Consider the following 16,532-nt stretch of genomic DNA (forward strand, 5'->3'; position numbering starts at 1 on the left):
CCACTACAAACAGTTCTTTTTCTCTCCTGCTGATAATAGCTCACCTTAACTGATCACTCTCCTCATAGTGTGTATGGTAACACCCATTGTTTCATGTTCTCTGTGTGTATATACATCTTGCTACTGTATTTTCCACTACATGCATCCAATGAAGTGGGCTGTAGCCCATGAAAGCTTATGCTCAAATAAATGTGTTAGTCTCTAAGGTGCCATAAGTACTCCTGTTCTTTTTGCGGATACAGACTAACACGGCTGCTACTCTGAAATCTGCATTGTTTCTATTACAGTTAGACACCCCAACCTGATCCCATCAGGGCATCTCAGGTTGGACACTCCAAATGAATAGATTTAAGCATGTTGCATTCAGCTATAACTTGAATGGATGTTTATAAGCATTATTTACTTTCATTCTGTATTCATTATGTATTTGCATTTCTTGGTGTACCGTGATTATGTAAAAGTTTTGTTATTCATTTTCTACCCATCTCCTGTATCTGGCCTGCATACCAGGCTCATAATTATACTATTTGCGAGCTGAAAACAGATGTTATATTAACAACTTCTACAAAGGAATATAACAACAACTGCCACAGTGGATCAGACCAGAGGGCCACTGTGTCTGAAAGTGGCCGTCAGATGTTTCAGAGGAAGGTGTGTAAGAATCCCACAGAAGGCATATGTGGTATAATCTGTCTCCACAAAAATAAATCTAAGCTCTAATAATTAGTTGTTAGGTTAAGACAAAACTCTGTATTTGTATTAATTATAACTCTGGATATTCTTGTTCTCTATATATGTACCCATTTCCTCTTTGACTCTTATTAGGTGTCACAGTTACAAGGAGAACTGCACCTTAACTCCTTTCAGTCCCTCCGAAGAGTATCCCCTCAGCTGACAGACGTGGTTTCCTGTACCTCTCATTGGATAGAACCCTGTGGTCAAACCACTCCTAGATTGGATCTCCGGGATGCAACTCCCTAGTTCCCAACCATGTTAATGTAACAGGCCCAGCCACGGTTAGCACCTCAGACTCCAGGAACCAATGATGACTGAGATGGTTAAAGTGACTCAAAAATATTTTCTTCAAAACTAATTATTCATTCACTCACCCAAAAATACAAAGCACACAGAGTTACAGATTAAAAAAAGTTCTACAGGCATATTTCCCCTTAACTAATGTTTACTCTTTCCTTGCAAGCTTTCATACATTTCAGTGTGTGCTCCCAACAATTTACTATCAAATATATAATGCCTAAGAGGTCTATATTGCATGTATGTATCCTTACCCTATAGGAAAATCAACATCAACACCATGAGCTGTCATGTGGTATAGTCCAAACTTAGCCAATTTAATATGCCCCTGTAAAAGAAAAAATATATTACCAATGAAACTCTACATATTACATAGGACACAGAAAGAATTAAAAATATATAAATTCTTTTAAATTGTGCTAGGAATCTGAGAAATGTCAGAAAGAGATGGAGACTGAAATTTTCTATTTGTCCCAAGTATTTTTTAAGAATATAAAACCCAGCTTCTCAGGTCCTGATTCCTATAGGCAGTCAAAAGCTTATTGGAAATTAATGAGAGTGTTTACTCGTGCGGGCAGCATAGTGGGAAATAAAATGAACACCATACTAAGAGAATATTAAGCCAAGTTTCCTTACTTTCTGTGCAGTCATTAGCAATGTTCCTTCATTTTTTTCTTCTTGCATCCAAAACATATTTTTTCCCCCAACTACTTCCATTCAGGTTTAAATATAGGAGTGCATTCTTCTTCTCTTCTCCCTCGTTCCATTTATCAATTCATTTACTCAGTCCTCTCCTTCCTCCCTTCCCATCAATTCCATACCTAACTTTCATTACCAACCTTCTCTCCGACACTAACTCATTCCTTTTCATTAATCTCCCATCCAAAATGATGTTAAAAGAACATTTGCTGCATATAACCCCTCTATATTACCACAGTTGTTTCCTCTCTGAAGTCAGAGCAAGGACATCTGTGCTGCTTTAGAGAAGGTTACCTTAACACTCCGACTATAAAGCCAAGTTTTCCCGGGTTATTTAGTTATAAAGAAATAACTCTAGGCCCAAGCCTGACATACAAACTCTCATTTTACCATGGTCACATGTTAGGCGGCACCAAAATGGGTTTGATGTCTGGGTGAAGACTACAACACATCAGATTTTTAGGCAATTTAATGGGGGAGGGGTTAAATCAACCCTTTAAAAGTCCATGTAACTGCTCTCTCCAGCTCCCTGTCTCCTGTCATCTATTTTAAATCTTTAATACTATCTTAAAATCCCGAGTACTTTTGTTCCTCAGGGATTTCATTTTCTATTAACTCAGTTTTCATCAAATTGAAATACATGTCATTTACCCAAAGCAAGGAAACAGAACAACAGTGTTTCTGCCTGTTCCCTTTCCCACTTCATTGCAAAGGCAGGATTTGAGATGAGAGACAGTGATAGTACTATTTGGCTCATTTAAAGAGGAGTTAAAAAAAATAAAGCACAATTAGGCTCCTTAGTTTCAATGAACTGATGTGACTGCTCTGACTACATCCATTATGGTTTTTCTTGCTTTTTGTACATAGCATCTATATTCCTTTCTGCAAACTAGAAAATCTGTGACAGATAGGAGAGAACAATCAGAACTTGGGACTGTATTGATCCACTCAGATTATGAAACAAAAATACACCACCATTTAAAAAGCAAATACTAAACTCTTTTCTACCGTGTGTGTGTGTGTGTGAGTGTGAGTGTGTGAGAGAGAGAGAGAGAGAGAAGCAGCATTACCACAACTATGCTTACGGGTTAAATTATCCTATAGCAGTAGTCAATGTGGCCTAGGAACAAAACAACAACAGAAGTCATAATAGCACAACTTCCTTAAAAAAAAAGAGACAAAGGGTTAAAAACCTGGGCTGGGAGACGTGGAAAAGGGACTAACCTGTAAATACATCTGAAATTCTATACATTTTGAGAACACTTGTTGTTTTGACTATAAAAATGTCTCAATTATAGAAAATATTTCCAGAAGAATCCTAAAGCCATTTCTCACTGGCCAGGCCCCAAAATGTACAATGTGTCACTGACTTTGATTGCTTAAGAGAATATTCCAGTAGCCTTACCTCTCGATCCAGGAGGATATTGTGAGGGGAGAGTGCTCGGTGAACCATTCCATGTTTGTTCATATATTGCAAACCCTGCAATACCTCATATGCTATGCGTAAAATACTTGAAAAGCTGAAAAATAGAACAACATATTGTACTCATTTCCTTTTTTAAAAATTGCAAATATGTAAGTAAGTTATGGATACTGATGATTTGATTTCCTTTTGTTACACTGGACTCTAACTGAGCTATTCCTTCTCATCTACTGATGAAGTTTGAGAGGGGTAATTTTTCCCCACCCTCTTCCAGATTTGCAAAGTTTAGGCTTCATAATGAGCTTGCAAAGCTCTTTCCCAACCTTAGGCAAAGTTTAAATAAGCAAAACCAAAATATATTTTTTCATATTGTTCAGCTATGTTTGCTGCTTCCTAGCAGTAGTTTAGTTGATGTCACCAGATTTCCTCAGACAGTTTATTTTTTCCATCTAGCAGCAGCATTAATGCTTCACCAAAGGTTGTGGGTTTTTTTCCAGTCACCACAAAACTAGTATTCGGAACTTTCTAGAGCATATCACAAGCATTAGTGAGGGTAGAGGTAGGAGGGGAAGGTAAATAGCTGATTAGCTAGGGTGAGGAACACAAGCAAGAGATGCAAAGCAAGTTTGCTGGGATAAAGTAGGTGATAACAGTGGGATCATGTCTGAGCTAGGGCAATTATATTGGGGGGAGAGAGGGGAGAAACAAAGAGATAATGCCAGGAGAAGACAGGTATGTGGCAGCATCCGAAAGGTCAGCTAATTACTCCATCGTGCAGCTCATTCACATATTCTATTTGCAGCTAGATTATTTCCTTAATCTTTTGCGTCTCATACACTTAATGCTCAGACTGAAGGATTTGTTCTGAATGCTGTGCACTTTCCATTCCCACTCTTGTGAACTGTTAATCACCCCTTCATATAATTGCCTTTGACCAGAGACAGTTCCTCCTACATAGTATTACCAGCTCTACTTTAGAATTTACCTACAAAACGCACCATTGAAATAAATTCAGGTGGCTGAGAGAGGGAATTCCCCCAGGTTCAGTAGAGGCGGTACACTAGGTGTATCAAAGTGGTTAGCCTGACAAGATGGGAATAAAAAAAAGTTACTCTTTCAGTAACAGTACTAGCACACTTCTCCACCTGGACTGACATAGAGCACATTTTCTAAGCTGGTAGCACAGAGGGCAGGAAAAAACATAGTGATCACTGCAGTTACTTGAGATGCAGATAACCAGAGTACTCCAGTTCCAGAAAGGTTATAAGGGATCAATACCGAATACTGTATGTACCTCATATATCAAGTGCCATTTATAAATCCTCAATATTCAAGGTACAAAATTCTCCATCTTGCCTTAGTCATCAATATCCCCTTAAGGAGAGGCGGACATCAATGATAAACTCTACTGAATTCTGTGCAATATACAGTATTATCCCACAAGGAACTGAAAATGAACTAGCACACTAATCTCACTTGCAACAGAATAGACTAGTGCTGCTGCCAGCCTCCCTGGCCAGATTTAATTTGAACAAATATTCTCCAGCACCCATACACTACGGTGCTGAACTTGTCAGGAATCTGCAGGATACAGCATAATTTACATGCCTATAAAACAGTATGTAGCACACTCACCTCACCTTTAAAAAATAAAAATAAGTGCATTAAAACAGATCCTTGTTTTGTGCAATTTTTCTCCATGGATATAATGGTGAAACTTAGAGTAGAAGTCACTCCAACATGTGCATGGGCCCAAGAAAGTTACCAATTACTGTGACAACTTTCATAAATGCTTATTGCGTCCCCTGCAGTAAAAAAGAATCTCTCTCTTACACACGCGCACGCGCACGCACACACAGTCCACAACTGTCTGGTCAAGAACCGTGATAAACATCAGAATGATAAACAGTCCTCTTGGCTAGTCCTCTGCACAGATACTTGTTTATAAAGAGACACAATCAGAGTTAGGCCCTTAAATTTAGAGGGCAAGACCCAGATGCAAAAGTCTTCCAGATTCCCTCAATTTAATTTATTTGTTTTTATTTTGAATAAATTCTCACACTATTTGGCAACTCAAACTTTCTAGACTTTAGATGAAAACATCCATCCATCCACCCACCTTTCAGGGCCAGTCCCTGATCTAAAAAAGAACAAACAAAACCAGCATGTCCAAGGCTGGCTGATTGTCAAGGTGTGCCTCTTGTTTAAGGTACACACTTAGATGTTGCTAGTAAGAGTTTTAAACCAGTGAAGTCACATAGCAGTTCTACAGCAACAGATGGACATCATAAATAAAAATTTAAAATTTCATTGCAGACAGAGTAAGAAAACACCGTGGTTTGTTAGAGACATCTTCATTAGTAACAAATGAAACAGAAAAGCACTTGCTATTTAAATACCTTTATGTATGAATATTCTCAGTCTCCCAGGTAGTTCCAGTATAAATGTTTACTTTCACTAGGTGTGACAGGAATTGTACATTTATGAAGCCTTTAACAATTGTGCAACGGACACTTTTTTATAAAGAGACACCATCAGAGTTAGGCCCTTAAATTTAGAGGGCAAGACCTGCATGCAGAAGTCTTTCAGATTCCCTCCATTTTTTTTTAAATTTTGAATAATTTCTTTTTAATAATGATGCAAGAGAGCGAATACACTAATACAGTCCTGAAAGCAATGCTACTATCTGAACACCAAGGGTGATGAGCTTGATCAATGTAATGATACCAGGTCCATCCTAGTCATTCCTGGGACAAACACAAAGAATATGACTGTACAAAAACTTAGCATTATGTAGTTGCTAGTTGAAAAAGTAGTTTCTTCACATTTTCAGTATGCTATTTGTTCCTAAGTTCTATTAGGTGTATTTGTCCTAATCTATCTTACAAAGAGGACAAATACACCATGTACCTGAGCTACATAAATATTTTCATCCTCTGTACTGACAAACTCCTTCATAGATTTTCATCACAACTTCAACAACCACCATGCATCCATAGAACTATCTCTGGAACACTCTCATACCAGCATCAACTTCCTGGACAGCACAATCTGCTTCAGAACAACTACCCAAGAAATCTGTTATCTTCAGACAGGCACTTGGATACCACAGAATATGCTCTGATGAGAAAGTCCAGGATATACACTGTAACACATTCAAAATCACCTTTACCAAACAAGGATGATCCACAGAGAAGTAGATAGCACCATGGAACAGGCCACCCAAATACCCTGAGAGAATCTGCTTCAATACAAGGAATAAACATCCCTCTTCAACTGCCTACCCCTTCTTGTCACTTACTGCCCCACACTGGAACCCATACAGGGTATAATCAAACAATGACAACCTACACTCGATGGAGACCCCATCCTGAAAGAAATCTTTCCTGAACTCCCTCTTCTGACCTTCAAACAACCTCCAACCTCTCCAAGCTCATCATCAGAAACAAACTCCCCGTAGACCAGGACACACCAACTAAAAGCAGCACCAGACTATGTTAGAACAACAGATGCAAAACCTACAGACATATCTCCACTGCAACAATTATCGACACCCCACATAACACACCTTTCAAAATCAATGGCTCCTACCATGCCCATAAAAACATGTGGTTTACCTCAAACTGTGTATTAAATACCCCAACAGCAACTACATGGGTGAAACCTGACAATCATTACACTCTCAAATGAATTCACACGGGAAAATGATAAAAGACAAAAACACCATATTACCAGTGCATGAACACCTTTTCACAAAGTGATCTCTCTATATCCGATCTATCAGTTCTCATCCTCAAAGGAAATCTGCACAACACTTTTAAAAGATGAGCCTGGACGCTTAAATTCATAACTTTCCTAGACACTAAAAATCATAGACTGAACAGACACTGGATTTACGGCTTATTACAACAATGTATATAAACCCACTAACACAACCCTTGTCCCCTCCACCAGCAGCTTCCCATTCCTTCCTTTCCTTCCTCCGACTGGGGGGTGTTAACTAACCACTTCACCTTGAATGGTCCCTTGAAAAATGTATTAATTATGTACGCTAAACAATTTGTTCCATCTTGTATTTAGCTGTACTATTCAGAGTAAGTCATGCAGATGTCAAGAAGAACTCTAAAGCTTGTCTCTCTCACGAACAGAAGTTGGTCCAATAAAAAAAACATTACCACCTCACCTGCCTTCTCTCTCTTAACAGGTCATCAGACACCCTGTAGGACAAAGTGGTCCTTTGAACGGAAGGGCCTTAGAATGACTGTATTTGAAATAAATTTCTTAAAATGGGTATCTGCCTGAGTAAAGCAATGCTCAATTGTTACACTGGAGGGCCTCAGCTGCACACCTATCATTTTTTAATTGAGTGACCACACAGAACGGATAAAAATGTGGCCACAAAACTACTCCAATAATGCCTGAAAATGTCTTCAGATTTTTCTGTCATTAAATATCAGTTCCAGAATGATTAAACATAGACGTATCAGAGGGGTAGCCATCTTAGTCTGTAGCCACAAAAACAACAAGGAGTCCAGTGGCACCATAAAGACTAACAGATTTATTTGGGCATAAGCTTTCGTGGCTAAAAAACCCACTTCTTCAGATGCATGGATAAACATCCATAAACTCCGTGCATCTGAAGTAGTAGGTTTTTTACCCACAAAAATTTATGCCCAAATAAATCTGTTAGTCTTTAAGGTGCCACTGGACTTCACGTTGTTTTTAAACATAAAAGAAAAGGTCTGTCATCCTGATCTCTGCAGTTTCATTGACTGATAAAATGGATTAAAAATGTATATGTAAAAATACAGGCATATTTGCTTTTCATATTGATCGACCTTTAAATGGTGGAAAAAAAATCAATTCAAATTCCACTGGTTCCCAGTAGCCAACAGCTATCATCATAGCATCTCAGTGCAATGGTCACTGAGAAACAGAGTCTGCACATCTTCCATAAGTAAACAAATACCCTATTACCAAAACTTTAATGCTGTGTATATAGGATACCTTTCTTTAGGAAAAAGTATTGTTTGTGGTTATTAGCACTATGATTTGAGTTTAACTGCAATTAGCCTGACAATCGTATGCAAACTTAAATGACTGCAAATGAGTGAGAAATGGGTAGAAGAGGCACTTTATGCACCAACATAGGGCCAGGCACAACAGCAGTCCTTGTGCTCCCCAAGAGAGCTGCTTCAGGCTAGCGATGCGTCTAACCTTCTCAGAATGTTTTGGGTCCTTCCAAGTCTCTACAGGTGCTAATAGAACTGTCCCAGCATTGTGGGGGTGCACATGCTGCACACTCCCAACTTACACTGCCACCTGGAGATCCCACTGACCTTGCATTACCCCTTCCATGGCACTGGGTTTTAGTCACATTTGATTCCTTAGTAAGCATTTACTTACTTGCTCCAAGTGAATAAGATGACTTAGGCTACATCAGTGTTTCTCAGGATGGGGACGGGCCTGGCAAATCTCTGACTTATCCAGAGTACCACCATTCTAAAGTCTTTAGCTATTACAGACATAGAGAAAGCTTCAAAACATGAAAGAAATGTAACTTATAAAGAGAGGTTTGCCCAAATTTGCAGGGAGTTTGAAACAATAGCTCCATGGTGTAAACTTTCCCATGCATTTTAATGGATGCTGACTTAGCAAGTGTGATACTTTAATATCATCGTCAACCACTTCATTGCTCATCAAAGCAGGTAAGAAATAAGACGTACCATAGTATGAAGACCTATACCGGTATCTCTTAAAAGCAGTGGTTCTCAAATTTATTTGTTTGGGCCTCCCTGCTTTGTGTCTGTAGTCATTTATGCCCTCCGCCTCTCAAAGTACATATACTGGCACCCAGCTCTGAAAGCAGCGCCGTGTCAGTAGAAGCACAGACCTAAGGGTGGCAATGTGAAAAGTCAATATCACTTTTCACAGCAGACTTAATGCCACATTGCTGCCCTTACATCTCTGCTGCTGTTGCTCCCACTCTCGGATTGACAGCCAGAGCCCTGCCACCTGCAGATGAGTGATGGGGGGGGAGAGGAGAGAAAGGATAGCCTAAACCCCCTTCCAGTGAGGGATGGGCGTAGGGGAGAGCCTGAGCCCAGGTGATGGGGCTCCAGCTGTTGGCCCCGGAACAGTGGAGTTCCAGTTGTCTCCTTTATCCCTGCCTCCCAGGTGTTCTCAGCCCTTCTGCACAAGCCCCAGTCACATGGGACTGACAGCCAGAGCTCTTTAAAAAAAAAAAAAGAGCACACACACAGCTCCTGCCTTCCTTAACATTCCCGTGGCTCCCCTGGGAGGCCCACCCCACAGTTTGAGAACCGCAGTCTTAAAGTGTGTACACACATGGGCGAAGATATATAAAAGGACTAGCAAGGGGGGATGGAAGATGTATAAATTAAGATATGTAGGCCTTTAAACACCATGTGATAGGGTGTCAGGTGACGGTCACCCATGATTTCACTTTCCTAAGGGTGTAAGGAAGAGACTTTCAATGGGGCTAATGATGTTAAGTCACTTAGAGGCTTCTGAATTTACCACCTTCTATAACCACGTAAAAATAATATTTCAGAATTAATCCAAAGTATTGTTCTTGTTTAGAAGGCTATTACAGATGTTAACACCAACAAGATAAATTGTCAATACACAAACTACAACTAAAGTGTCTTTGGAATGCCTTAAAACTTTTTTTCACTTAGGCATCGCACTACAAGAGAGACAAGTATGATGTTACTGAACACCCTGGCCTACTATGAAACCTTGCTTTTTGGAAGTAAAATGGATTATGGATCTTAAAAGTTGTGCTTATTTAACAATGAAATTGGTGTGTTAAAAAGATGTGTCATGCTCAGTACAGCAAAAAATAAAGAAAACTGAACTCGGTAACATCAACAGTACAGAACACCAGCAGAATGAGTTCAGGGATTAGTGGAGCTGTTCTCTCAGCAATCCTTTTTAGGAGGAGGAAAAAAATTCCCATTCTTGAGCAAACAGCTCCAAAAATCCATACTAGCAAGCTCTTAAAAGCAATATAAATGAGCTGAATTAGAGTGGAGAAAGAAGAGTTTTTAAGACAAATACAAAAAATGATGAATACTATATTACAGCCTTCAGAATTTATAAGCCAAAATCTATGCCTAATGATTAATGGGTCCACCCTCATGATTAGAAAACAAATGGATGGAATTACAGATTTATAGAGGCTATTTCCATTTTTACCCAAGAGTTAGCCTGACCTCTGATCTGATGGGTTTTTAAACAGACTGGAGATAAGAGAACCTTTCCTGGAAGTATGCTGAACTAAACCACCAAAGCAACAGTTGCTTTGGAAGTGGTTTGCCTTTTTGTGCTACTCCAAAGGAAATGATGGGGTAATCCATTTCTCAGAGCATTTGTCCTTCTCAGGTAACATTTAAGAGTACAGACCACATTCAAGATTCTTCTTTTGTCACATTTTGGGTTGAGGGAGCGATACTGCTTGATTAATGTCTAGGCTAACATTTTTCTTGGCATGAACCAAGGCACAGTTCTAAACTCTGCTGTGTCCGGATTAAAAAAAAACAAACTGAAATCGAAGTATGAAATAGAATGAGAAGCGGCAGACACAGAGGGCTTATCTTTTCCTATAGGTCTTATCAATCTTAGCAAGAAGCCTGCCCCCTTGGAAAAAGAGAGAAGAATGTTACAGATTGTACACGTGGTTAGGATCTTTGCCTGGACATCTGACCTTCTACATTTCAGGACAAACATCACTGTGTATCTGTCCATTTTACAAAGATGTTATCAAGGACCTTTTTAATTTTTCTGCATTTTCAGGCGTCATCAAAAGAAAAAGAAGGTTCTCCTAAAGACCAGAATGTCAACATCTGCTTCTCCCTAAGCTAGAGCAGAAAGCAACTCCTGTGTGAACTAACAGCAATCACCCCTTATAACAGGTCACTCACTATTCTGAGTCCTCCATGTCTCTGGCAATTGACTATACAGAGGATGACCTATTACTTTAGCTATTATCTGAAGCTATTTTCTACAGGAAGATACTGTACAAGTGTCAGCTATCATTATTACAATTTATTTTTTACTATTCAGTTTCACAACAGTAATTTGATATTACCAGCACTGTCCATTTTATTGTGTGACATTCCATTGTTCTAGCCTCCCAGAAGATATTTCAAATACCACTGTTTTTTAACAAAGAAAACAATTGCTTTGCCCAGGAGTGGGAAAAGGGATTTTGCAAAATACATTTGACAGCTGGTGGCAGCACCATAGATGGCTCAGAGGCTGAAACAAAAATTCCTCAATATGTGTATTATGAATTCTTAGACCATAAGGACTAGTGATCACACAACTGGAATTCTGAGAGAGTTGGATTCAAGAGATAGACCTGTGAAGTTGTTGAAAAGAAAATGACATGAGAAAATAAATAGACAAAGGAAGATAAAGAAAATATTTTTGCAAGCCCGAACGATAATAAGCAGGTTGTAGGTTCACATAAGCACAATTAAAAAGAAAGTTAATGGCAGCCTGAATATGGAACCTGCACATTGTACCACTGAGCAAAAGCTTATTCAGAGCATTAACTGAAAAATATACCTCCTTTCTTTTTCTTATGTCCTATCATAGCTGTCTGCTCCCACATTTATGTGATGCCCCAGCATGCAAGCTGGGCTACAATGATTTTTGGGCAGTAATAATCAGAAGACATAGGCCAGTTTAAGATTCTCAGCAGCACTTCCTTTTCCTAGACAAAGCATTCACACCATTGTCAAGAAAGATGAATATTGGGCGCTGCAGAACAGCCACATCTGTTGTCATAATCCTAGTGGGATTAGGAGTTGGTTGGGAAAAAACCCACATCTATATTCTTTGGCAGTGGCTAGTACACTATGGTATAGCTAATCAGAATGCACTGATAGACACACACTAAGGCAGTCTACTACTCATGGCTGCAAATATAAGGCTGAAACAGCAGAAAACATGGTGTGCTGACAAAACAAATCATGTTATTTGTAATTGGTTACAATGACTTTCACTGTTACAATGTCATGACTGTTGTGACAGTTTGGGGAATAACTCTGTGTCCGGTTATGAACTATATATGGTTTTATTAATGTTATTTGTAAGCATAATAGTCACTGAGGATTAGATCATCCATTTTGTTGCAGGAACTTGACACATAGTGAAGCTATGTCTGGAAAGTGGTGAAAAATCCATCAAGGGCTATTAGCATTAATTGGCTCCTTTGGCTTGAACAATGGGTTTTTGCCAGCTGGGCCTTTCCTTTGAATGATTCTTCACCAAAACCTCATTTGGGAGAAGGGAGCTGGAACGCTCTCTGATCCACTTACATAGCGGTAGGTGATGGCTAGTGGCATTCTGTTATTTTCTTAGTTTGGCCTGTCTATTAGTAGGTGACCTCTGGGTACCTTTCTAGCTCTGTCAATCTGTTTCTTCACTTCCCCAGGTGGGTACTGACATTTTAAGAACGCTTGATAGAGATCCTGTAGGTGGTTGTCTCTGTCTGAGGGACTGGAGCAAATGTGGTTGTATCTTAGGGCTTGGCTGATGACAATGGATCGTGTGATGTGGTCTGGATGAAAGCTGGAGGCATGTAAGTATGTATAGCGGTCAGTACATTTCCAGTATAGGGTGGTGTTTGTGTGACCATCACTTATTAGTACTGTAGTGTCCAGGAAGTGGATCTCTTGTGTGGACTGGTCCAGGCTGAAGTTGATGGGGGGTGGAAATTGTTGAAATCCTGATGGAATTTCTCAAGGGCCTCCTTCCAGTGGGTCCAGATAATAAAGATGTCATCAACGTAGTGCAAGAAGAGTAGGGGCACTAGGGGACAAGAGCTGAGGAAGTGCTGTTCTAAGTCAGACATAAAAGGAAGAAACATAAAAGGAACATAGAAGGAACATGCCTATGGAACTCTGGAGGTTGGGAGGATTGAGACACTGGTTCCAGGATCAGTTGGCAGAATTGCAGGGTTCCACAGTGTCTGCACCTAGGAAGGGCGCCTGAGTGACCTGGAGCAGGAACAGTGACATTAACTACACCCAGATCTCAGGAGCTTAGCAGTACATGGGATCTGATCACAACAGACTTGAATCTTCTCCGAGAATAGGACAGGATGAGGCTGCGACTGTTGTAATGTGAATAAGTCCTTAATGTGACATTAGTGTAGCACATGCAAAACTATAAGCAATAGGAAGGGAAGTTTGCAGTTAGCTTACAGAATACCACGCAGATAGACTACTAACTTGTTCACCTCCCGTAGAGGAGTTCAGAATACAGAGTTTGTGTGGCCCAGTGGTTACAGCAGCTTGGTTCTAATCCCAGCTGAGATGCTCAATCACTATGTGATCTTGAGAAAGTAATTTGACCTCCTTATGTCTTCATCAACCAAGCTGGAAAATTGGATAAAAAGCAGGACCTGGTTGAAAACCAGATGTGCATCTGACGTGAGTCTTCCTGGGTAAATAAATTACAAAAAACTCTACATGGAACAATAGGAGTTTGATGCAGGTGGGAATGCCTTTATTTAGCACTTTATTATGTATTTGATTTAAAAAGCTGCCCTGAGATTGTGATGGTAAGCATAGCTAAATTTAGCTGGGAAAGCATTCATATTATCAATTATATGAACTGGAAGGGAATGTAGCAGACAGAATATAATACAAAAAATATTAAGTTTTTATTATAAATCCCTCAGGAAGCCTCTAACTTATGCATAAGGGTATTTGGTGTACCACATCTTCATCTGGCTCACACCACTTGTGATTCAAAATACTGCTGGCTTTTATTACACTTTTCAAAAGCATAAGGATGACTTTGAAGGCAATGTTTAAGTGTCTATATGAGTGAAATCACATCAGTCTGTGAAGCATTCAGCTGGCAGACCTATCCTTCACTATTATTTCAGTGCTAACATAAATCATGAGGAAAATGAACAAAGGTATCTTTAGAAAAGGAAAAGTTGTTTCCAATACATAGCATGCTGTACTTAAGGATGTTTTAATAGAGGAGTTATTTTTCTTCTTCAGTGCATTGTCACTATGAATGATTTAATAGGCCTAGCTGCTTATAAAGCAGAAGTTTTAAAGTTTAACACCTTGAGTTTCTTTAGGGTCTATAGCATTCATCCTATAAAAAAGGGAAGTGAATGAATAAAGTCCTTTGGAAAACAACAGATACACCTTACAAAGAATTACCCTATTGACATCTGCAAAGCCATGTGTTTTAGTGCTTAGAGCAAAAATACCTGTGATCCATGTTCACAGTTTCTGATCCTGACTCTGCCACTGACTGACCAGGGACAAATCACTTCTCCTACGCTGTAGTCTGAGTCAGCCCAGATGTACAAGGTAAAACAATAAGATACTTTTTATTGGACCAACAAATATGATGCAACAGACAAGCTTTCAGGCCAAAAGGGTCACCAGATGGAAAAATTAGGTGAAAACAGAACTTTCTTAAAACCAGATGCTGGTCTATGCATTCCTAAGTGAAAAAAAAGTTACTAATATGACAGGATGTGAAGGTGACAATAGGGGAGATAACATTAAAATAAAATTTCCCACTAAAAAGCCATGTAATGACACCTGAACATATAACAACAAGCTAAATTTAACTAGGATTATTAACATACCTCACGCTTCACATGGACACCATTTCATTAATGGAAACGAGAGCCATACAGACCTCTCAACCTCCTGAACTCTGTCCCTCCAAAGAGAGCAAACTAGTGACAGAAGAGCAGAACTAACACCAAAGAGGGTCAGGGTTTCACCCCATTGTAGAGCTTATTTTATTATGGGTTTTAACTAAATCAAAATATAAGTACATCTACTAGGCCTGCACATTTTAGAGTTAATGTTGTTGGCATGGTCTCCATCATGATCTGATTACAACCCACAAGCAAACACAGCAATTCTCTTTAATACTTTCAATCACCAGGATAAGTTTACCAGGGAGACTGTGGTTAAAGTTTGATTTTAAAACAAGAATATCCTTATCGGAAAAATTAAACGCCACACAGATTCCCAGACTCTGAGGAGTCTCATTTGTAGTTTGTCCTGGCCCTGAAGACTATGAGGCACACTGTGCTGTAATGCACTAGCCATTCACTTATAAAGCTCAGAATTCTGAATCCCAACTGAGGTCATAAGTAAAAATAAGACTTGTGATCTCCCTTGTAGTCCCTAGTCGGCATCTGCCCACAAAACAAAACCACCACACAACTTGATACAATTAGCAGCCTTATGAGAGGTTAATACCGGGATAGCAGAGGTTTTGAAGGACAAGCCTCAGGTTCTGTGGGGAGGGAAGCCTGTACAGTGCCTGCCTGCACCTATTAATCTTTCATTTTTACTCAATGCTAAAATTACATACACATTTGAAAATTAAGTCCAATCTGCACCTAGAAATTCCAGTGGCATTAGTGGGCTTTCTGACTGTAGATTAGTTTTCAAAAAGTCAACGGAAGACAAAACTGACAAATGACATCAGGGAGAAAGTCATTTTCAGTTAATTTTACAAATATTAGCCCTGCTCTTAAAAGTACAATTATCAGAGTAACATGCTATTGACACAGTTTCAAACTTCAGTGCCTAATATTAGACACCTAAATCCTACGTAAGCATTTAAAAGAAGAACTGGCCCAGATTAAGCTTAAATTAACTTAATTTGGGGGTCTTGGAAAAACAAACAAGGTTTTTGTTTTTATAGCATAAGTCTTATGAGTGAAAAAATACATTCACATAATTTTGTACTGCTGGAATACAAAGCAACAGAATCACTATTGCCAATCACAAGTATTCAAAAATAATGAATCAGTCCCCTAAAATCATGAAAAATCTTATGGTTGTTAAGTCAAAAACAAGCACCATTGGGTTGCCAAGGTTTTTAGGGTTCACATTTTCAAGCTTTTCTCCACAACCAAGAGAACTAGAAACTAACAAAATAAAATAAAAGCAGAGATTCTCACATGATCAAATAACTCTAGAAGCTTTTCAAAAGCACCAAATATCATGAGACTCACAATAAGGTAGCAAGAATCGGAAATGATGCAGACTGTAAAGTATTACTTAAAGGAATACTGGACATTCCAGAGTGCAATTCCATCTCAAGCCATTAGTGAGATCATAAAGAATAAACAATCCCAAGCACTTGAAAGATCAGCAGAAACCAAAGTGGAATGAAAAGTTTATAAGAAGTTTTGACGTATTTGTATTCAGAATACATAGCCACAAATAAGTGCAAAACTGCCTATTCCCATTTTGCTGACAAGAGCTCCACCACACTATACCCTCATTACCAAAAGAACAAAGTTCACCATCAAGAGAAGAACAGCATCATTATATTAGGACCATTG

The 16,532-nt window shown here is 39.1% G+C and overlaps 1 protein-coding gene across 2 annotated transcripts in view; it reads right to left on the bottom strand.

Annotated features, from left to right (window-relative positions):
- TBCK (TBC1 domain containing kinase) overlaps nt 1–16,532 on the bottom strand; it is a 185,875-nt gene that overhangs the window by 134,163 nt on the left and 35,180 nt on the right. For both annotated transcript variants that reach the window (XM_030564512.1, XM_030564511.1), the window contains exons 4-5: nt 3,137–3,251; nt 1,287–1,360 (exon numbers count right to left, since the gene is read on the bottom strand). In XM_030564512.1, coding sequence (XP_030420372.1) covers nt 1,287–1,360; nt 3,137–3,251 — 189 coding nt within the window. The remainder of the gene's footprint in view (nt 1–1,286; nt 1,361–3,136; nt 3,252–16,532) is intronic.

This window comes from Gopherus evgoodei, chromosome 5 (assembly GCF_007399415.2).
Source record: "Gopherus evgoodei ecotype Sinaloan lineage chromosome 5, rGopEvg1_v1.p, whole genome shotgun sequence".
In the NCBI taxonomy this organism is placed as follows: Eukaryota; Metazoa; Chordata; order Testudines; family Testudinidae; genus Gopherus; species Gopherus evgoodei.